This window comes from Oryza glaberrima, chromosome 1 (genome assembly GCF_000147395.1).
Source record: "Oryza glaberrima chromosome 1, OglaRS2, whole genome shotgun sequence".
NCBI classification, from domain to species: domain Eukaryota; kingdom Viridiplantae; phylum Streptophyta; class Magnoliopsida; order Poales; family Poaceae; genus Oryza; species Oryza glaberrima.
In genome coordinates, this window is record NC_068326.1 from 7,652,363 (window position 1) to 7,672,534 (window position 20,172).

The window sequence follows — 20,172 nt, forward strand, 5'->3', positions numbered from 1 at the left end:
TATGGAGTGGCCTTCTTCACCATGTAGACTTGCATCTAGCGCAGAGGAAAGCCGTTGCCTTTTAGGGCAAGGCTTAGATAACTAACGTGAAGGAAAGTTATTGCTTTGTAGGATAAGGCCTAGATAGCCAACATAGAATGGAGCGTTTATCTCGTATGGTGTTAAGGTGCCTTCTGCAAGACACGAATGCAGAACTAGATACTTCATGTGCACCAACGCCGATCAAAAAATAGAATATGATGCATATACCTTTGTTGACCGAAAACTCTAAACAACTTGACGACACCAGATTTGAGGTTCACAACGTTGAATTGAAGGTGTGCAAGAATCTTGATGTTGCCTAGGGGAGAACGTGTTTAAATTTTTCGCAATAGATAAGTCTCAAAACTAGAAGCGCGTAGATGCACTTTTAAGGTCGTCGACAACCTAGAGATAGAGGAGCCGACGGGAGGAGAGAGAGAAAGAGCATATGGATGGTGCTAGTTGGGTCTAAGGCAATGACACTAAGTCCAGTCAGCTTTGGAGCCACCGACAGTGAGATGGATATTGGCGACTCAGGTGAGAACAACGACGCTATGACTCTTAATGAGGAGGAGAGATATATGAGAAACAATGTGACGATAGAGCAACGTAGGGAGAAAATGGGTTGTTATGTAATTTGTTCCTTTTCTATTGGCCTTTATCCGTAATTTTTTGCCCTAAACAATATGAAGAAAAATATATTACATTGATTTATATCATTTGAAGCCACCACGTATTATGCCGAAGAAATTTCTTAAGAGCACGACTTCGATACAGTAGGTAGCACACTACTGTATCACACCTTTTCTCCCAGATACAATATAAGAGCATCTCCAACAACCTCCTTATCCCCCTCTCTAAGTTAAATTTTAGCAATTTTGGCTCAATTTCATCCTCCAACAGACTGGCTATCGGGCTGGCCAAAGTCCTCCTTCCACTAGCCAAATTTCGCTAGCTAAAATAGCCTAGCCAATCGTGGGCCCCACGCCGACAGCATCCCTCTCCCCTTTCTCTCTCCGCCAACCATCGTCGTCAAGATGCCATCGCTGGTTCTGTCGAGGTCGTCGTTGCCGGACGCCGCCGTCGCCCGCCGTCGTCGCGCCGTCGCCAGATCCGCTGTTGCCGGACGCCGCCGTCGTCGTGCCATTGCCAGATCCGAGAGGTCGTCGTTGCGCCGTCGCCAGCCGTCGTCGGCGCCGTTGTCAACCGTCGTCTCCGAGGTCGTCGTTGCCCGACGCCGCGCCGTCGCTAGCTGTCATCGACGTCGTCGCCAGATTCGTCGCCAACCGAGGTCGTCGTCCCGTCATCTCCGAGGTCGTCGTCGCCTATCGTCGTCATCGCCATGCCCCGGCGGATTCGGGCGGTGCGGCATATGGTAGAGGACGCCGTCATCTTGCTCCTGCCGTCGTGCTCGCCGCCCATGCCAATTGGCCATCCCGCGTCCACACGAGCTCGCCCCGAGCGGCGGCGGCGGCGGATGGCGATGGGGCGGTGGCAGCGGCGGCGGATGGCTCTCGGTGGCGGCGGCGGATGGCGATGGGCGGCGGCGGCGGCACCTGCTGCGAGCTGAGCAGAGTGCGTTTGAGGAAAAGGGGGGAGAGATGAGGAAGAAGAAAGGGTTGTAGAGACTGACACGTGGGTCCCACTGTCATAGGCAAATAATAGAGAGGATGAATGGATAGGCTGTTGGAGTAAATAAGAGTTTGACTGGCTAAATTAGATAGAGAGTTGGCCAAATAGACATTTGGAGAGACTGTTGGAGATGCTCTAACAAAATCACAATCCCCATTGTAATTATCCACGGAGTACCGCTAGGACCTATTTGACATAGCTCTAATTGCTAAGTTTAACTCTAAGAGCTGGGTCTGTAGTGGAGTTGTTGATCAGACTAAACCCGCTCCACCTATGTGGTTTATTTTGTGATAGCACTTCAACCTGCTCCGTCTCCTATTTTAAGATGGAGTTGAAATTGTTTGGTTAGACTTCGGCCCTGTTTGGATCCAGGGACTAAGTCCTTGCTACATCGATTGTTGGGATACTAATTAGAAGTATTAAACGTAAACTAATGACAAAACCCATTTCATAACTCTAAACTAATTCGCGAGATGAATCTATTGAGCCTAATTAATCTATGATTAGCCTATATGATGCTACAGTAAACATGTGCTAATTATGGATTAATTAGGTTTAAAAAAATTGTCTTGCGAATTAGCTTTCATTTATAAGATTAGTTTTGCAAATAGTCTATGTTTAATACTCTAAATTAGTGTCCAATATTAGAAGAGACTAAAGTTTAGTCTTCGGATTCAAACACCGTCAGCTTCAATAGCTGTGAAAATAATTTTCTTGGATTCTTACATGGATGACGATCCTGTACCGAGCACCGTAGCACTAGCACGTTCCAAGGGCGACCAAAAAGGTACTACACGGTTTTGCCCTTTCCATCCTGTACAGCCTCCGAGTTTCATCAGCATTTGAAACGATTTTGAATCAAGCGTGTACTACTACTACCCATGGTCCTGGAATTTTCACCGGCATCTGCCCTGACCCATCCCACCTCCACCACCACCACCTGCGCAGCAAGCATCAGCCCACCCCCGCAGACGCTGGTCCTCCCCTTCCTCCTCCCCTGCCGCCGGTGACCGTTCCTCCTGTGCACACGCCTCGAGTTCAAAACTCAGACCCCAGATCAGATCTAACCCCGACCCAACCCCAACCAGGGGCAGATTCGTCATTCTCCCCCACACCTTTATTCGAATCTTGCGTCCTTTGATGCGGTAAAAAAAAAAAAACAAGTCACGCACACCAACACCAACAATAATAACCCTTCTCCCACACCCCCACTGACGCGTGGGCCATCGCGGAGTATGGGCCCCACCCGACAGCGACACGGACGGGGCTGCACCGCGACGCATTCCCCGGTCCGGGCGATTTGACCGGTCAAAAGGCGTGGCCACGAACCAAACCCCAAGGCGGCAGCAGGTGGGCCCCACCTGTCTGTGGGCGTGGGCCCCGCGTCCTGTGGTGGTGGTGGGTGCTTTGACTGCACCCCTCCCCTCCCTCAGGCGGAAATCATTTCGGTTTCGGAGAGAGAGAGAGAGAGAGGATTTTTTTTTTCTTCGGCTTATGTAGTATTGCGCTGCGTCCCGACAAGCAAAAGCAAGAGGAGGAGGCCGCGGCTAGCGAGCGAGCGAGAGAGAGGGGAGAAGAAGAGGTGGGAGAGCCGGGAGATCCATCCCTGTGGAGAGGAGGGAGGGAGGAAGGAGGCGTTGGAGGAGGAGAGGTGCGTTGCGGTTTGTTCGTTCTTGCTGCTTCGATTTGGTTTGCTTCTTCTTCTTCTTTTTTTTTTGTTTGTGGTTTGAGGCGATTACAACGCGAGTTCGCCGTTCTGCGAGTGCGGTGGCTGATCCGTCTGCTGGGATCTACGTTTTCTTCGCGGTTTCGGTGGATTTTGCGGGGGTTTCGGGGATTCTTGAGACGTCGGTGTGTTGCGGTTGTGTTCAAACCTCCCAAGCGCGTGGATTCTTTTTGGGGGGTCTCTAATTTGTGTCGGCGATTAGTCAGCGTGGAGCATTTATACGGATTTCCGAGGGATTTTCTGGTATTTATTGCTGCAAATCGGGCAAGTTCTTGGCTTCGGATGGGGCTTGGAGTAAAGATAGATCATTTACGCCATAGATTCGTACCCAAATGCTCAGTTTTTTTTATTGGTTTGCACTTTCCCCTTCGTTAGAGGCTCGTATGCTCGCGCCTGCCTCATAGCAGATGCGGATGAATTCAAACTCAAGAATAGATGCAGAAGAGAGCCTGAATCAGGAGGAGTTCGTCAAGAAACGTGAACAGGGTGCAGGGATCCCTATTTTGGCTTGATTGAAGGCGGTTTTGGAGGGGGAAAGTTGCTTAGCTGAACAACATTTTTGTGCATAGCAGCAAACTGTTGCTTGTGTTGGAGCCGACGGCAATGAAAGAATGCCTTTTTTGTAGCTGGTTTTGGACATAAAGAGTATTTTTGATGGTTGCTTTCTTGCTAAAAATATGGTGTTTTAGTGCAAGTCATTCAGTGTAAATCTCCAAGCATTCTTATATACTTGTTCCTTTTCCTCCTCCTGGATGAGTCTTGGATGAGTGCATTTCTCTCTGTTCATCTCTTTGCTCTTCACCTGATGATTGTTTCATGGTGGATGCGTGTTAGATGCACTGAGTTGCTTAGCATGGTGGATCAGTGCTTTGTGAACTGCGTGGTTCCACTTTTTAACTGATGTTTGTTATTGACGATCTCGCAGGTTGACCGATAGATCCATTGCGGAGTTGAGTGTTGATGCAAAGCTGATTCGCTATCGTTTAGCTTTTTATAAGAGATGGGTTCAGTAGGGGTTGCGCCGTCTGGGTTAAAGAACAGCAGTAGCACCAGCATGGGTGCTGAGAAGTTGCCTGATCAGATGCATGATCTGAAGATAAGGGACGATAAGGTAAGTCTATCATGATGAGAAGTTTAATTTCTTCCATGTGCCATGTAAATTTGACTTTGTTGTAACATGTCGAACTGAATGGTAAATCCAGGAAGTTGAAGCGACTATTATTAACGGCAAGGGAACAGAAACCGGCCACATAATTGTCACAACTACTGGTGGCAGAAATGGTCAGCCGAAACAGGTGATTTCCTGATACCATGTTGTGATTTCAGAACAAATGCCATCTGACTGTCGCGATCTGAAATTGTTCATCGATTATAAAGCAATCTTCATTTCTAATTGATATTCTTGGATAATCTTGCAGACAGTTAGCTACATGGCTGAGCGTATTGTAGGGCAAGGTTCATTTGGGATTGTCTTCCAGGTTAGTTGCAACATCTTTGGGTTTTCATATATTTCACCAATCACCAGGAAGCTAAGTAGCTAACTTAACATCATTAACTCTACTAGCACCACTTTTTTTGTATGTAGCAAATTGTTGATACACGATAACCTTCTCTTGTTAAGATGTCCTAAATGTTCTTCATGTCTGTAATAGTGATATCATTTTGACCATTTTCAGGCAAAATGTCTGGAGACAGGTGAGACAGTTGCTATCAAGAAGGTTCTTCAGGATAAGCGCTACAAGAACCGTGAGCTCCAGACCATGCGCCTTCTTGACCATCCAAATGTTGTAGCTCTGAAGCACTGTTTCTTCTCTACAACTGAGAAGGATGAACTGTATCTAAACTTGGTTCTTGAGTATGTGCCTGAGACTGTTCATCGTGTTGTGAAGCATTACAACAAGATGAACCAGCGTATGCCACTTATCTATGTGAAGCTGTATATGTACCAGGTAATATTCTGTTATGTACCTTTTTGGATACTTTGTTCTTTTGACTTATGTTGTGTAGCAGGCTATATTCAGACAAACTAGCCAGTAGCATACCGAGATGACTTTGAATTTAGTTTGAAATTTGTTGACAGATTTGTAGGGCATTAGCTTACATCCATAATAGCATCGGAGTTTGCCACAGAGATATCAAGCCACAGAATCTTCTGGTATGCTTGAATGTTGTTACCCATTCATCTCAAATACCACCCTCTTATTTCTGTAACTTTATAATTGATGTTTGAACTTCTAATCAGGTAAACCCACATACCCATCAACTCAAGCTATGTGACTTTGGGAGTGCAAAAGTTCTGGTAAGACAATTAAGAAATCCACAACTTGTTATATTATAAGCAGTTACAGTCTGGTCTTATCCTCCCTATGTACTAATTTGTAGGTCAAGGGAGAACCGAACATATCGTACATTTGCTCCCGATACTATAGGGCTCCGGAGCTCATATTTGGTGCCACCGAATACACTACAGCTATTGACATCTGGTCTGCTGGATGTGTTCTTGCTGAACTTATGTTAGGGCAGGTAAGCGGCTGGATTTTCTTTGCACATTTTGGGGAAGTTTGTTGTTTACCACTCTGGACTCTATTGTCGAAGTCGGTATGCCTTACAATTGTTTTCTGTTCGACAGCCTCTGTTTCCTGGTGAAAGTGGTGTAGACCAACTTGTGGAAATCATCAAGGTTAGTGCCAATTCTGGTGTTTAGTTGGCCTTGCGAGTTGTTCGGAGGTGCAGAAGTTTGTAACATTAAAACTGATCACACATCGCAGGTCCTTGGAACACCTACAAGGGAGGAAATTAAATGCATGAATCCAAACTATACCGAGTTCAAGTTTCCACAGATTAAAGCACACCCATGGCACAAGGTGCAAAGTCTATCTATTTCTGTTGTTATACTTTCAGCAATTGTCCAGTATCAGGTGATTAACCGTATATGTAAAATATTTAGGTATTCCATAAAAGGTTGCCTCCAGAAGCTGTTGATCTTGTCTCTAGGCTGCTCCAGTACTCACCCAACCTAAGATGCACTGCTGTAAGTATATATTTAATGGTTGAAGTACAGATAAATTAGTATTATGGCACTTAGTTCCTGAGATAATTGTGCAGACATTCATTTCATAAATATTTTCTGTTACCTTTGACCAGGTGGAAGCACTTGTTCACCCATTCTTTGATGAGCTTCGAGACCCTAATGCTCGCCTTCCGAATGGCCGCTTTTTGCCTCCTCTCTTCAACTTCAAGCCTCATGGTAAGTTGTGAAACATGATCACATTTATCCTTGTTGATATTACCAGTTAAAGTTTGTTCAAGCAGGCACTTCAATTGTTCTGGTTATTTCCGTTGTAAACTTACAATTTGGGAGCTGCAAGTCATAACTTTCTGATATGATCAGCTACTTACGTTGCCCCTTTCTTGTTTCTTGCAGAACTGAAAGGAATCCCATCAGATATTATGGCAAAATTGATCCCAGAACATGTGAAGAAGCAATGCTCCTATGCAGGAGTATGAGACAGCTTCCGCACGACCCCCCTGGAAATTTCCATGACAAGTGCCCATTTCCTCCCCCCTGGACGACGATGGATCGTCAGCATATGCGTGCATGATGGTTGGTGAAGATGTGAAGTTACGTTGTTGTTGTATGACCACCTTGTTGACCAGTGTAGTTGAGTAGCAGTATGTTGCGATGGCGAAACTTTGACATGTAACCGGTGCACCCACACCATCCCTCCCCTACTAACCCTCACCCACCTGAGAATTGAGAATTCCCATAGCTGATGATCTGTAATATGTTCTAGAGCAGTTTAAGAATGTATTTATTATGGTGTAGTTGATCCATATGTTGGGATCCTCCTCGTCGATTTTCTTGGTTCTTTGTGCCCTAGACTGCTACCTGGTTTTTAGACTGTTCTGAAAATGCTGCTAGTACCTTCTATCTACTGTACTTGTTTGCTCCTTGGTGCTATTGCTCCAGCCTCAGCTATGAGGATGCTCTGGCATATGAACGTATGGACAAGTTCGTCGATGACCTGACCTTGGTAGTTTTACCTGTGTTCAAGTTGTGCTGGTCCAGGTGTTTGGCTGCGTTGCAAGGTGTGCAAGTTTGGTTCGTCCGCAGAGGTCATCTAAATGCTGTTAGGAGTCTGCTAACACTACTTGCTCTTGGAAAGTTGTAGGGGCTCATTTTGGACGTAGAAATTTCACAAGATTTTAGCACGAATCAGTTCAGTTCAGTTACGGAATTCGTCTAAAATTAATTGATTTCTACAGATTTCGCTTGAAATTTCGTTCGTTCCAAAAGGAGGCGTTCCGTTTCTTGCAGAAATTAACTTCTCTAAAATCTAGCGTTCCTTTGCTACTCCGTAGTTTCCGTCGAATAATGTAAAATATAATCGAAATGTAAAATTCAAATGTACTGTTGTTCATGAACACTTTGTACTCTTCAGTCTCTTTTCGCCCAACAGCAGAAACTGCTGGAGGGAGAAGATCAGAATTCAGAAGAGTTGTCGAGAGAGAGAGGAGAAGCCGCGGAAGGGGGAAAAAAGGGAGGCGGCGGAAGGGGATCGGAGATGCCGCTGGGCAAGTACTACTGCGACTACTGCGAGAAGCAGTTCCAGGACACCCCCGCCGCCCGCAAGCGCCACCTCGACGGCGCCCAGCACCACCGCGCCCGCGCCCTCTGGTACGACGCCGTCCGCCGCCAAGGTTGCCCCCCACTCCTCCTCCTCCTCCTCCCCTTCGCTCTTCTCGCTCCGACACCTTCTGACCCTTCTCCCCCCTCCCGCAGAGCTTCACGGCGGCGGCGGCGGCGCTCCTCCCCTCTTCCACCAGCCCGGCGCCGCCGCCATCGGCGTCTGCCAACACTTCGTCCGTACGGTGTGTACTTGCGATTCTGCCGATCTTATTACATCTGTTACTACTCAACGAGGATGACTAACATTTCTGCAATTGACCCCATTTTTTGGTGTTTTTTTAGGGGACGTGCAAGTTTGGGGATTCATGTAGATACTTCCACCCGAAGCCACCTCCTGCTAATCCAGGACCAGCTCCTTCTGGTGACTGTACTTCTTGTGCTCTGTTTTGTTTTTAAATTTTTGAGTAAATTTTAGAAAACTGCAACTATAGTGACAAAACTATCAGTTTGCTGTAATAATAGCGTTGGAAATAATCACAAAACTACAGCTTTTACGTGATATGCTGCTATAGTTGTTACCTATGTGTACCGTAGCAGTATATCATGTAAAAGTTGGAGTTTTGAGATAATTTCCTACGCTATTATTGTAGCAAACTGAAATATATCAGTAATGTTGCAGCAAACTGATAGTTTTGTCACTATAGTTGCAGTTTTCTGAAATTTACTCTAAAGTTTTTGGTATATTTCCGCAAAGGTGATTTTTAGTAAGATTCTTCAGTGAAAGTCTGCTTGATGTTGGGATATAATTGTTCGTTATATTCTACAACTCATTGGATTGCCTTTGCCCCCATTGGGTGTTGATCTGAACTATATAGACTTCATTACGTACTGGCGCGGTACTGCCATTAGGTCTTCACAGATTCATATACAGTTGAATTCATCTTGATGTTGGCGCGCAAAGCGAAGACGCTAGCTTGATGTTAACTTGGTGCATCGAATTGCCGTGCAACTTAGTTATTTTAGAGGATCATCTGTATTTTGCCCTTGTTTCGGAATTCTACCAATACCTTTTTCTTCCTCCAGTTTTATCTAAGATGAAGTAATTAGCTGCCTGTAAGCTTGTAACCAAGTCTGTTGGATTATATTTTTGCACCATTGTAGAGCACTGCTCAATTCTCTCAGCCCCGTGTAGTGTACACAAAACAAAGCAGGGTAGTATATTTGTATGTGTGTGCAATTGTGAATTGCAAATACACAAAAGCAACTTTCATGAAATTAGTAGCCTATAGTACTATCCGCATATTTGAGTTTCCTTATCAGTTGTTACTACTATTATGAGTGCACGACAAATTTACGACAATCACTGTTCCTATTTCTATAAGATAATTCTTAGAACACGTTGTTCTAAATTAGATTAAAAACTGTGGATAGGACTTAAGTTCTGACTTGCCCTTTTATTATCCAGGCCCTGTCTCTGGACCAATGGCGCAGCAGTCTAATATTCAAGGAAGTCAACCCAATTTTGTTGGATATCAGGCAGCAGATGGAAGTTCTTTCTCAGGTGATCTGATTATGGCACACTCAGCAAAAAATAATATTGTTACAGCTAGCTGGAGTAGTGCAGAAAATTGAATGGCTCTCACTGCTTCCTCCCAACTGATGATTGGATTTTATTCCAACACAACTTCTCGTTTTCTGTTCTAATTAATTTAGGATCTGGTTTTTAGTTGTTACATAACTTTCTCCATTCAGCTTAGATTAAATCAATGAATGGAGACATTTGGTAGTTATTATATGTTAGTCAAGCACATCATTATTAAAATATGAACTTAATGTCTTGACTCTCGACCATAGCTGCTGCAACGAGTCGTAAAATGGACTCTATATATTACCTTTACTCTCGCCTTTTTTTTGTTGCAATACAGTAAGGTCCAACGTGCATTCATAGCATATTTTAGGTAGGTTGCTTTTGTAGCATGCCATGCCACAGCTATTGGACTTGTGAAAGATTATTGTATAGATAATGTAAAATGGGGATAGAAGTGAATGAAAAAAATGGTTTTCTCTATTTATTCAGCATGTTTTCCATCCAGTCACCTGTCATGCCATGAATAGGACACTTTGCACCTGCCAGGCTGCCATGCAATCATTGGATGTACTCCTTTATCCATGTAGGTCCAATGGTTGGTGCTACTAATGTGGTGCGATGTTTCTAGGCAATTTGATTGCATCTCTATCTGTCGGTTGGTCTCTTTTATTGATGAATGAGGGGCTAGATACTATGACATTTAAATAGTTTGGCTTACCCTAGAATCTGTGGTCAAACTACTGAATTCATGAGAAGCGTGCTCAAAAGCCTTGCCCTAAGCAATGAATTCTGATGCTCTGGGATGCAAAAGCTGCAAGGGTAGCATATGTTTTAGGGTGTGTTTAGTTCACACCAAAATTGAAAGTTTGATTGAAATTGGAACGATGTGATGGAAAAGTTAGAAGTTTGTATGTGTAGGAAAGTTTTGATGTGATGAAAAAGTTTGGAACTAAACTCGGCCTTAGTATATTTTGAAGTATTTATACCAGATCTCACTCTAGCGAGTTTCTTGTTGATAGTAATATCTAATTGATTTCTTTCTCTCTTTTTTTTCTACAGGGAACATTCTAGGGGGTCACACCTCATGGGGCAACTTGCCTCCATCACTGCGGCCACCTCCTGAAGGCGGCTATCCTCCATTTCCTTTTGTAGACTGGGGTTGAATTGCTTGTTAATCTGAAGGTGCCATATGTTGAAACTTCATGCCGGCTATGCAATAGTTCAAACACACAATGAATTTTGCTATTGCTCTCTACAAATGGGTTTATATTAGCTGTGAGATTGCTCTCATATGCAGTGGAACCTGTACCTCTAGTGAACTGGGAGCCTGGTTTTCACTTAAAATGCTCCTATTAGGAAGTGATCCCTCTTTGTAGTTAAAATTGTGTTGTCCAGCCTCCTTTTGGCACTGTCAGGTCTGTAATTGAATGGGCTGGAAACCTGGATGGGCAGGGATTCTAGCCCATCAACATTATGCTTCCATAAGATATGTTACACTTAAACCTAGTTACCGAGGTTTCAATTTTGGTCTCCATTTACCAACCAACTTTTTCAAATTTGTAGAAGGCGTGTTCTATAATCTGGGATTTTGGCCAATTCACAGGGCCAATTGTGCGTCAGCAATCAGGAAGATTGCATCACTCATCAGCCTGACAACTTTTGCCTACAATAAGGGACTAGGCTCATCTGACGTAAAGTCAGAGGGACATGGCCACTGACGTATGGGCCCATGAAGGTGGGCCCCACATGTCAGGGACCCACGTCCCTCTGACTTTACGTAAGAGGAGCTCGGTCCTACAATAAGGGGCAATAGCCTTATGCTTTCTCTTGATCTTAGAAGCAACATACTGAGCTTACAATTTGCACTGACCATACGGAAATTAATCAAAGTTTTTTTTTCACACAGAATTACATTAATAGGGAAGGTCCAGCAAATCTCCATTCGATAGGCAAGCACACGGCTATATATATTATCCTGAAAAATATGCTTGTCTGGATAAGTTTGATCAGATCGTTTGCATCCAAGCTGCCTGGCGATCGACTCCAGGCCACCGCAGGCATGAGACCAGCCACCGTTCTTCCTCCACATCGTTGTCGGAGAAGAAGCCGCATCGCCGGGGCATCGCCGGATGCTTCGAACAAGACCTCTCCGCCTCCCTCGCGCCGCTGACGAGCTGCCTCTCCTCGACGTCGACGCCGATGACGATTGCTCGCAGCAGCAGCAGGAGGGAAGCCATTGGCTACTACTGGCTCGTCAGCTCCCAATGGCGGTTTGGAATGATGCTCAAGGAGGAGCTACTTATAGTGAGCTTTTAAGTTGTTTGTTTAGAGGTTTCAGGTAAATCTGGATTTCTTGCAAGGAATTTGCACTGTTCTTGCAAGGATATTTTTGCTGGTGGGTCACAGAAAGGTTGTGACAAGGGTTTGGTTGTTCTGGGGCTCTGCTAGTGTGGACTCTAGGTGAACAGAATCATTAGGCGAATGCTGTAAATCGAAATATCTGCTAGTTCTTCAGTTTGTTCATCCAACATTCTAGTTGTGCTTTTAGGTGAAAAGGATAGCCCTTTATGCATGCACAATGTTCTGTCCTTCTCTGTCTGAATTTTTCTCTCGGTTTAGCACATAGTTTTGCACTGCATGATTTGGTACAGTGTTACCTAACTGAATAACTGAATTCTATTCTCAATTCGTTCAATTCGTGCACTGCATTAGCAGGTGAAGTATACGCCATGACCAAGCTCTTTGTTGGTCATACCAACTGCTGATCCAGGCCCAGTACAGCTCGTTTTCTTCTACAAATGGCACAAAAATGACTGCAATGTTTGCTCTCTCTGCATCTCGTTGATACATATAACAATTAGCAAGATATATTATCAGTCGTGTCAATACCAGTTAGTCTGACAAACTAAATAAAAACCTTCAGAATATGACACTTGTGCTCATTCTCATATGATAATACGCCTTTCTGTATGTCTTGTATGTTCTTTGGCAAAATTTGCTACAGGACACCAAAAGATTGTGCCCTTTGTTGTGAGACACCCGAAGATCGTGTATTTGCTCGTGGTCACTTAAAAAATGTGATAATTAGCTGGCGGACATTGGCCGCATTATTTTATTATTTTCGGTGAAAACGGAGAGAGAAACTTTGGTTAAAGACAAGTTTGCCTATGGTCAATCTCTCTTTCTCTATTCTTCTTCTTCCTCTCTTTCTCTGTGTCGTTGGACCCTCAGCTCCCCAGCCCCGGCGGCGAGCGACATGCATGCGTCGGGCGGAGCGAACAGCCGCTGAATCCAGGCACCACGATGGGCAGCGGAGAGGGCAGCGACGGGCTGGATCACGGGCTGCTTGCTTCTTGCTTGAAGATGAGAAACCAAAATTCTGCTGCTTGAGGACGAACCAAACGACAAGGAGGGCTTGCTGCTGCAGCCAGGTGGCGTGAGTTGGAATTGCCGCGCCGGCGGCGGGTAGAGCGATGACGACGAGCCGCGGCGAGGCCTGACGGGCAGACCGCGATGGACGGCGTGGATGGCCGACTGGATCTGACGACCTCCGCACGGATCGGGCCACTCTCGTTGAACGCTTGAACTCGCCGTTGCGGATCCGACGGGGATGGCGACGGCGGTGTCGAAGTCAGCGGCTAAGCCGCATCCCAGGTTGCCCACCACCGCGCAGCCGCTGCCATGACCGACTGCGGCCTCCCGCCAGCCGATCTCCTCCTCCGTTGCTCCCCTTCCTATTCCCTTTCACCATAGGCTTTGCCTCACCGAGGAGAGTCCGTTTTCCCCTTTCCCCTCTCCCTCCACCTCTGAGCCAGGCCACCACCGCCACCACCATAGCCAGCCGGAGCTGAGCTCTTTGTGTTGCTGTTCCGGCTATCTCCTTCTCCCCTTTGCTTGACACCACCCTCCCCGGATGCGCGTCGCTCAAGAACATCATCCGCCACCAACGTAGCCGATCCCCGGCCACCAGAGCACCAACGCCCTACTCTCTCCCTCTCCTCTGTTACTCGGCTGGAAGCGGGAAGAAGAACATTGTTTAGGGGCATTTTGTTACTTTCTCTCTCCATTTTGACCGGAAATAATAAAATAATAAAAGAAGTGTACAGCAGCTAATTAACACTTTTTTATAGTGTCCATAAAAATATTCACGATCTTCAAGTGTCTCATAGCAAAGGCCGCAATCTTTCGGTATCCTGTAACAAATTTTGCCACGTTCTACAACCTCCCAAATAAACGGATGCCAAAAAAAAAAAAGAAGAGAAAATTGACTGTTTTGCTTGCTTAGTAGTCAGTAGCGGAGTCGAAATAAGAAACACAAAAAAATCACTACTGATGGAGAGGTTGAATATAGTTGCATTATTTTTTTTAAAAAAAAAACTCAAATTCATACCAACTCAAGGCTTGTTCAGTTCATTGCAAAAAAAAAAAAACCTTACCATTTGTTGGTGTAGACAAAATTTGGCAAGATTAAGGGCCTGTTCACTTTGATGCCATTTTTAACCTTACCAAATTTTGGTAAAGTTGCTAAAAAAGTGGCTACATTTAGTTTGTTTCCAAATTTTAGTAACTATATAAGAAATCCTGCAAAAAATTTGGTAAAGTTGCTAAAAAAGTGGCTACATTTAGTTTGTTTCCAAATTTTAGTAACTATATAAGAAATCCTGCAAAAAATTTGGCAAGTTACCAAAATGGTAATGCCAAAATTTAGTAAGGTTTTTTTGGCATTAATGTGAACAGGCCCTAATATATGAAGGTGGTCTTTAGTTTGATACATTACAAAATTTTGCATAGTTTTGTGAGTAGAAGTTTCTAGAATTACCAAATGTTGGTAGCAATAGTGAAAGTTGTGATGGTAAAATCTTGTTTAGTTTGTTGTCTTATCCAAATTTGGCAATATCAATTTTTTTAGAGAATGGTAATATAAAAATTTGGTATGGTTGATTTTGGTAACAAATTGAACGCCCTCAAGTGCATTTTTCAAACGGTGTCGGGGCTAGCCCTCTGGATTGAGATCAAGCACATTGCCATAACTTTGGGGTATTTTCAGTCCTCCGATCTACAGCGAACGAACGAGAGTAATCGCTACAGTATACTACAGTATATCGTGAATAGTACCCTGGTATAATACATTTGTCTACAGTAAACAACTGCATATCACTGTTGCATACTGTACCATTAGACTCATTTTACTGTGCGTCTCTACCATTTGCTCCTAAGGTCAGAGGAGCCGGATTCTAGTCCTCCGGCCTCCCTCCACACCTTTGCTGTCCAAGCTATAAATGATATGGCATCATTGACGATTGATCTTAAAGAAAATGATACTAGATTCAGATATTAGAATTATATAATGAACACAATCAGTACTAATTTCTGAATATGGAATATGTCATGGTAACAATCTGTGCAATCGCAAATTAACCAGCAAGTTATCTCAAAGGAGAGATATACAGTTTCAACAAAAGAAACAAAATCAGAAAATTGGCAATTGAGCAGCCACGTTGGTTATCTGCAAGATTGACATTTGAAAACTAGGTCAGCATGCCGATAACACAACAGCAAAACAAAAGAAAGGGGAAAATTATGAGAAATTGGCAAAACAAAGTTTAATCAAAATCAAGTTCCTTTTCCTGATCATTAGTCTCAGCAGCTCTCTTTTCTAATGATTCTGTATCTTCCTAGACAGATTTTCATAGCTCATGACCCTAGGCCTGCTTTTGCCAAGAAATATTGAGAAGTTGTAGTTGTACAAATTTAATTGGCACACAAGATGCCTCACCTTAAGAGATTAAAAATTATACTCCTTTCGTTTCAGGTTATAAGATGTTTTGACTTTGGTCAAAGTCAAACTGTTTTAAATTTAACTAAGTTTATAGACAAATATAGTAATATTTACATTACCAAATTAATTTTATTAAATTAATAATTAAATATAATTTTATAATAAATTTATCTCGGATAAAAAATATTACTATTTTTTCTATAATTTTGATCAAACTTGAAGCGGTTTGACTTCAAAGGGAGGGAGTAGCGGTCATCGTCCTTGCAACTGTATTAGGACACCTGGCGCAAGATCCTACGGACGAAAGAGTGAAAGATCAGAGCCCAAAAATAGAGAAAATCTATCCTACGGTATTCCGTGGAGACGGAATAGTACTGCTCCCTTATCTCCTCTTCCCTTCTTTCTGTGTCTCTTCCCCTCCACTCACTCTCTCTCTCTCTCTCTCTCTTCCCCTCCACTCGATCCCTCTCTCTGTGACTACTACCCATGAGCATGAAGGCGGCGACGACGGCAGCGACAACGACGGCAACGGCGACGACGGCGGCGGCAGCAATGGCAGCGGCGGCAGCAACGGCGGCGGCAGCGACAGCGATGACAACGACGGCGGTGCCGTCACCATCGGCCCCCGCGGACGACCTAGACGACAGCCGGCGGAGCTCCCGACCACCACGGGCGACGACCGCCGTCGAGAAGCCTCCCTATCAAGCTCCTCAAGGCGCTCCTCCTCTTCGTCGTTCTTGTCGGTAGCTTCCTCGCCGCTGCCGCCCTCCTCCTCCTCGGCGGCGCTGGCGCCTCCTACGGTCGGGGAGCGGTGGACGCGGTCACCGGGGGCGAGCGCTTGGCACAACATGAGCGACGAGGAGCTGCTCTAGGCGGCGTCGATGGAGCCACGGGTTCGGCGGTTTGGAGCGAGGCACGACGATGAGTGACGGAATGGCACAAGGTAGACACCAGATCTATCGCCTCCTCTTCCTCTTTCTCCGCCGCCGCCCCGCTGCTCGACTTTCCTGACCCACGACTCCTCCTCCTCCTCCTCTCTCTTGGGATATCACGTTGATACCCCAAGTACCAAGGCCTGATACCTAGGTATCAGTCGATACTCAGGTACCAAGGCCTGATACCTAGGTACCAAGGCCTAATACCTAGGTATCAGCTTGATACCCAGGGTACCAGGTATCAGTCGATACCCAGGTACTAAGGCCTGATACCTAGGTACCAAGGCCTGATACCTAGGTATCAGCTTGATATCCAGGGTACCAGGTATCAGTCGATACCAGGGTGTACCAGGTATCAGGCGATAGTCGATACCAAGGTACCAGTTGATACCAATGTACCAGGTACCACCTCGGTACCTTACCCAAGATACCAGGGAGGATTGGATATGGTGGAATCGCAGGATAGCGTGGGCCTCCACACGAAATTGATGAAGCTTATTAAATCTCTCGGGATTTTAGTTATCCCGTGACTGCTAGAGCAACGGAATACCGTGGGGTAGCAGCCCTCCAAAAATATGCGCATGTGAAGTAGCAAAACCGAAAAAAAAATTGGCACCATATTTTTTTTAGCAAAACTGTACCGGAGCTGAGCACCGTTGGATCCAAATCAACCGTGGGCAGATGTGCTGCTTTACAACGGGTGGCACTGGTAAAGCCCCACAGGATAACACACCCGATGCGCGCCAAGCTCGCCGTGCCGGTCCCCTCGCCGGCGCCGCCGCGGCCGCCCTCCGTCACGTTCCGCTGCCTCCGCCCCAGAACACCACCCACCCGTGCGCCCGCCACACCCGCGCGCGCCCTTGAGAACGGCGGCGGCGGCGGCGGTGGCGGTAGCCCCCTGGGACGCGCATGGCCGGGCGTCGCCGCCGCGCTCTTCGGCGCCGGGTTCGTCCTCGGCCCGCTCCTCGACGGCATCCACTCCCGCGTCGGCCTCCAGCTCTACCACAACGGCGCCGTCGATGTCGGCCCCCTCCACACGCACATCCTGGTGATGACCGGCGACGCGTTCACATCCTCCATCCATTAACGATTCTTTGCATCTTTGCTCTGCTCTTCGCCGGAGTTGCTGAACCGTGGTCGCCGTGCCGGCGCAGGTGCCGCCGCTGCTCGGAGCGTTCTACTCCACCGTCGGGATGCTCCAGCTGTTCTTGGACGAGAGGGTGTCGCCGCCGGCGGCGGCGGCGGGCGGATCGAAGGCCACCGGGAGCCCGCAGAAGACGGCGGCGTCGCTAGTGTTCGTCCATGTCCATGCTGTGTGCACATCTTCGCCACCACTGATGATTCGTTTCTCTGGTGACTAATGATCTCCGATCGCCTCCGCCGCCGGTGCAGGTTCCTGGCGGTGTTCATCGAGGCGAGCGCGGAGATGTACAGGGCGGGGGTGCCCAGCAACGTGGAGGCGTACGTGCTGTTCGCCGGCGCCGAGCTCGCGTGGCTGCTCCTCGACGGCACCTGGCTGGGCTTCGCCGTCGCGTGCCTCGTCGGCACCGCCTGCCCCCTCGCCGAGATCCCACTGATCAAGTACACATATATAGCTACTAGCCACCTCCCACATTCTTGATTCTCTCTTCCCCCCATCAATGGCGTCGCGTCGAGCTCGCGCCTAGCTTGATTGATTGATCTCACCAACGATTGCCCGCCGCATCGTGCGCAGGTTGTTCGACTGCTGGAGCTACCCCAACGCCGACGTCCAGCTTCTTGGCGAGGTAAAGAACACCCGCATCTTCTCACTCCCTGAAGCGGCCGCCATTGGTGGGAGCTGAGCTGAGCATGGTTGCGTGCAGGGGATCGTGAGCTGGACGACGACGTGCTACTTCGTGTACACGCCGTTCTTGGCGAACCTGGCGAAATGGGTCAAGGCGGAGCTGGCGGTGGACGACGCAGCTCGGTGACGGTGAAAGCGAGCAAGATCACACCACCAGCCATGGTGTCCAACTGATGTGTTCATTCTCTGCTCGGATCAGCCGCTGCCCACACTGGACAACACGCACCTGCAGGACAATCACGCAGATCAATGTAGAGAGAGATAGTTGCTGAATCTCTTGGGGATCTGAACATTTGACCTGAAGCTAAGGTGGGATTAAGTTTCATGGCCCAGAATTGATCTCTCTCAAGTCTCAAGTAATCGACGTTCCCCATCCGTACTTCTCGATTTAACTCTGTCCTAAATCAAATACTTTTAACTTTACCATCAATTTATAAAAAGTGATATAGTTTGACAGCATGTGGATTATATATCATGGTTACTAAAAACATAAATCTTACCTCCTCTGTTTCAAAATATGGCAACCTAGAAGAGGGTTGGACGCAACCTAGTGTAATGTATCTATATTTGGGACGGAAGGAGTCTAGTGTTAAACTATATAAATTTTTAGAACCGACGATAAAGTTAACAATGTGACTTACTACAAAGCTGAAACAATAAGTGATTTGAACATAGCGAGTATAATTTAAATAAGATTGGGGGGATGGGGGTAATTAGCAACTGTAATCGATGAACTACCCATCATCGGCACCTCTGTTAATTTGGACCCCATTTGTCATTTGGCAACCACACACGCTACTGCTCACTCCATCCCAAAATGTTTGACGCCGTTGACTTTTTTAAACATGTTTGACCGTTCGTCTTATTCAACAAATTTAAGTATACTAATTATTTTCCTATCATTTGATTCATTGTTAAATATACTTTTATGTATACATATAGTTTTACATATTTCACAAAAGTTTTTGAATAAGACGAACGGTCAAACATGTTTAAAAAAGTCAACGGCGTTAAACATTTAGGGAAGGAGGGAGTATAATTGATCCGCTCAGTCAAAGCCCGCTACCTCCGCTCCCAAGTCTGGCGGTGGCAGATCCGATCCTCCTGAGGCCACCGCCGCCGGATCTGACAATGGAGAAGGAGAGGCGAAGGGAGGTCAGCTGTTCCCGAGTCCGGCGGTGGCGGATCTCCCAAGGCCGTCACCGCCAGATGGATGACAGAGAGGGAGAGACGAGGGAGGCCGGCCGATCTCAAGTCCAGTGGCGGTGTATCCACACAACCCGTGGTCGCCGCCGCTGGATCGACAATGAAGAGGGAGAAGTGAGGGAGGTTGGCTGCTCCGAGGCCGACGGAGGCGAATCCACCCCTCCCATCGCTGGCAGTGGCAGATCCACCGCCGGTGGCCGTCCCCGTTGCCGACATTGATGTGTGCCACACTATCGGACCTGCCTCCGCACACCGAACTATCATCGATGCTGAGCTTCTGCCGAAAAAGAGAGAGGGAAGAGGACGAGGATGAGGTGATGGAGATAAGGTGGAGAGGAAGTGGAGGAGAGGTGGAGTGGAGAGGATGAGGAGAGAGAGAGAGGGGGGAACTGAAATATTTGAAGGATGAGCTCAACCTGATGATGGGCTTGTGGCATGCAGGCCTCTCAACTGACCTGTCTGTGAAATATGTTTATTTTCACAAACGATTCTTGAACCGTCAGGATGGTTCTTGTCCGGAGAAATCAATTATGTAGCAGTGCGGTACATACAAATTTTGAAGTCCTAAAAAAATCATCTATTTAGAACGGACGTAGTACTTTTTTTCTACGAACTTCTGTACGCAAGATCATTGAAATGCCGTCTCATGAGTCATGATCCAACGTCATGCATGTATGTAAGTACACCACATACTCCCTACTTCCCTAAATATTTAACACCATTAATTTTTCTAAAATGCTTGACCATTCGTCTTATTAATTTTTTTTAAATATTATTCAAAAACTTAAGTAGTAGTATATTTAACAATGAATCAAATGAAGAATTAAAAA

At 46.2% G+C, this 20,172-nt stretch overlaps 3 protein-coding genes across 3 annotated transcripts; all 3 read left to right on the forward strand.

Annotated features, from left to right (window-relative positions):
* The first annotated feature begins 3,113 nt into the window (after positions 1 to 3,113).
* On the forward strand, positions 3,114 to 7,314 carry LOC127765735 (shaggy-related protein kinase alpha). The gene is made up of 13 exons (XM_052290684.1): positions 3,114 to 3,304; positions 4,305 to 4,490; positions 4,582 to 4,674; positions 4,798 to 4,857; positions 5,056 to 5,328; positions 5,460 to 5,534; positions 5,622 to 5,678; positions 5,762 to 5,902; positions 6,009 to 6,059; positions 6,148 to 6,243; positions 6,327 to 6,410; positions 6,524 to 6,626; positions 6,804 to 7,314. The coding sequence occupies exons 2-13, from the start codon at positions 4,380 to 4,382 to the stop codon at positions 6,884 to 6,886; spliced, it is 1,227 nt and encodes a 408-aa protein (XP_052146644.1). The 5' UTR covers positions 3,114 to 3,304; positions 4,305 to 4,379; the 3' UTR covers positions 6,887 to 7,314.
* A 508-nt stretch (positions 7,315 to 7,822) lies between these two features.
* LOC127765744 (zinc finger CCCH domain-containing protein 3) lies at positions 7,823 to 11,119 on the forward strand. The gene is made up of 5 exons (XM_052290694.1): positions 7,823 to 8,080; positions 8,163 to 8,251; positions 8,352 to 8,430; positions 9,475 to 9,570; positions 10,657 to 11,119. The coding sequence occupies exons 1-5, from the start codon at positions 7,945 to 7,947 to the stop codon at positions 10,758 to 10,760; spliced, it is 504 nt and encodes a 167-aa protein (XP_052146654.1). The 5' UTR covers positions 7,823 to 7,944; the 3' UTR covers positions 10,761 to 11,119.
* A 5,877-nt stretch (positions 11,120 to 16,996) lies between these two features.
* LOC127758823 (uncharacterized) lies at positions 16,997 to 18,612 on the forward strand. Its single transcript, XM_052283941.1, has 5 exons — positions 16,997 to 17,359; positions 17,466 to 17,605; positions 17,704 to 17,892; positions 18,026 to 18,077; positions 18,156 to 18,612. Exons 1-5 carry the CDS (start codon positions 17,048 to 17,050, stop codon positions 18,261 to 18,263), a joined length of 801 nt encoding a protein of 266 aa, XP_052139901.1. The 5' UTR covers positions 16,997 to 17,047; the 3' UTR covers positions 18,264 to 18,612.
* The last annotated feature ends 1,560 nt before the right edge of the window (positions 18,613 to 20,172 follow it).

What these genes read in the sequence shown, in the direction of transcription:
- LOC127758823 (XM_052283941.1), top strand. Translation starts at nt 17,048, where the DNA reads ATGCGCGCCAAGCTCGCCGTGCCGGTCCCCTCGCCGGCGCCGCCGCGG. An exon ending in GCCGAGATCCCACTGATCAA is followed by an intron (nt 17,893 to 18,025) that starts GTACACATATAT and finishes CATCGTGCGCAG; the next exon opens with GTTGTTCGACTGCTGGAGCT. An exon ending in ACGTCCAGCTTCTTGGCGAG is followed by an intron (nt 18,078 to 18,155) that starts GTAAAGAACACC and finishes GGTTGCGTGCAG; the next exon opens with GGGATCGTGAGCTGGACGAC.
- LOC127765735 (XM_052290684.1), top strand. Translation starts at nt 4,380, where the DNA reads ATGGGTTCAGTAGGGGTTGCGCCGTCTGGGTTAAAGAACAGCAGTAGC. An exon ending in TTGGGAGTGCAAAAGTTCTG is followed by an intron (nt 5,679 to 5,761) that starts GTAAGACAATTA and finishes ACTAATTTGTAG; the next exon opens with GTCAAGGGAGAACCGAACAT. An exon ending in CTGAACTTATGTTAGGGCAG is followed by an intron (nt 5,903 to 6,008) that starts GTAAGCGGCTGG and finishes TCTGTTCGACAG; the next exon opens with CCTCTGTTTCCTGGTGAAAG.
- LOC127765744 (XM_052290694.1), top strand. Translation starts at nt 7,945, where the DNA reads ATGCCGCTGGGCAAGTACTACTGCGACTACTGCGAGAAGCAGTTCCAG. An exon ending in CGACGCCGTCCGCCGCCAAG is followed by an intron (nt 8,081 to 8,162) that starts GTTGCCCCCCAC and finishes CCCCTCCCGCAG; the next exon opens with AGCTTCACGGCGGCGGCGGC. An exon ending in GCCAACACTTCGTCCGTACG is followed by an intron (nt 8,252 to 8,351) that starts GTGTGTACTTGC and finishes GTGTTTTTTTAG; the next exon opens with GGGACGTGCAAGTTTGGGGA.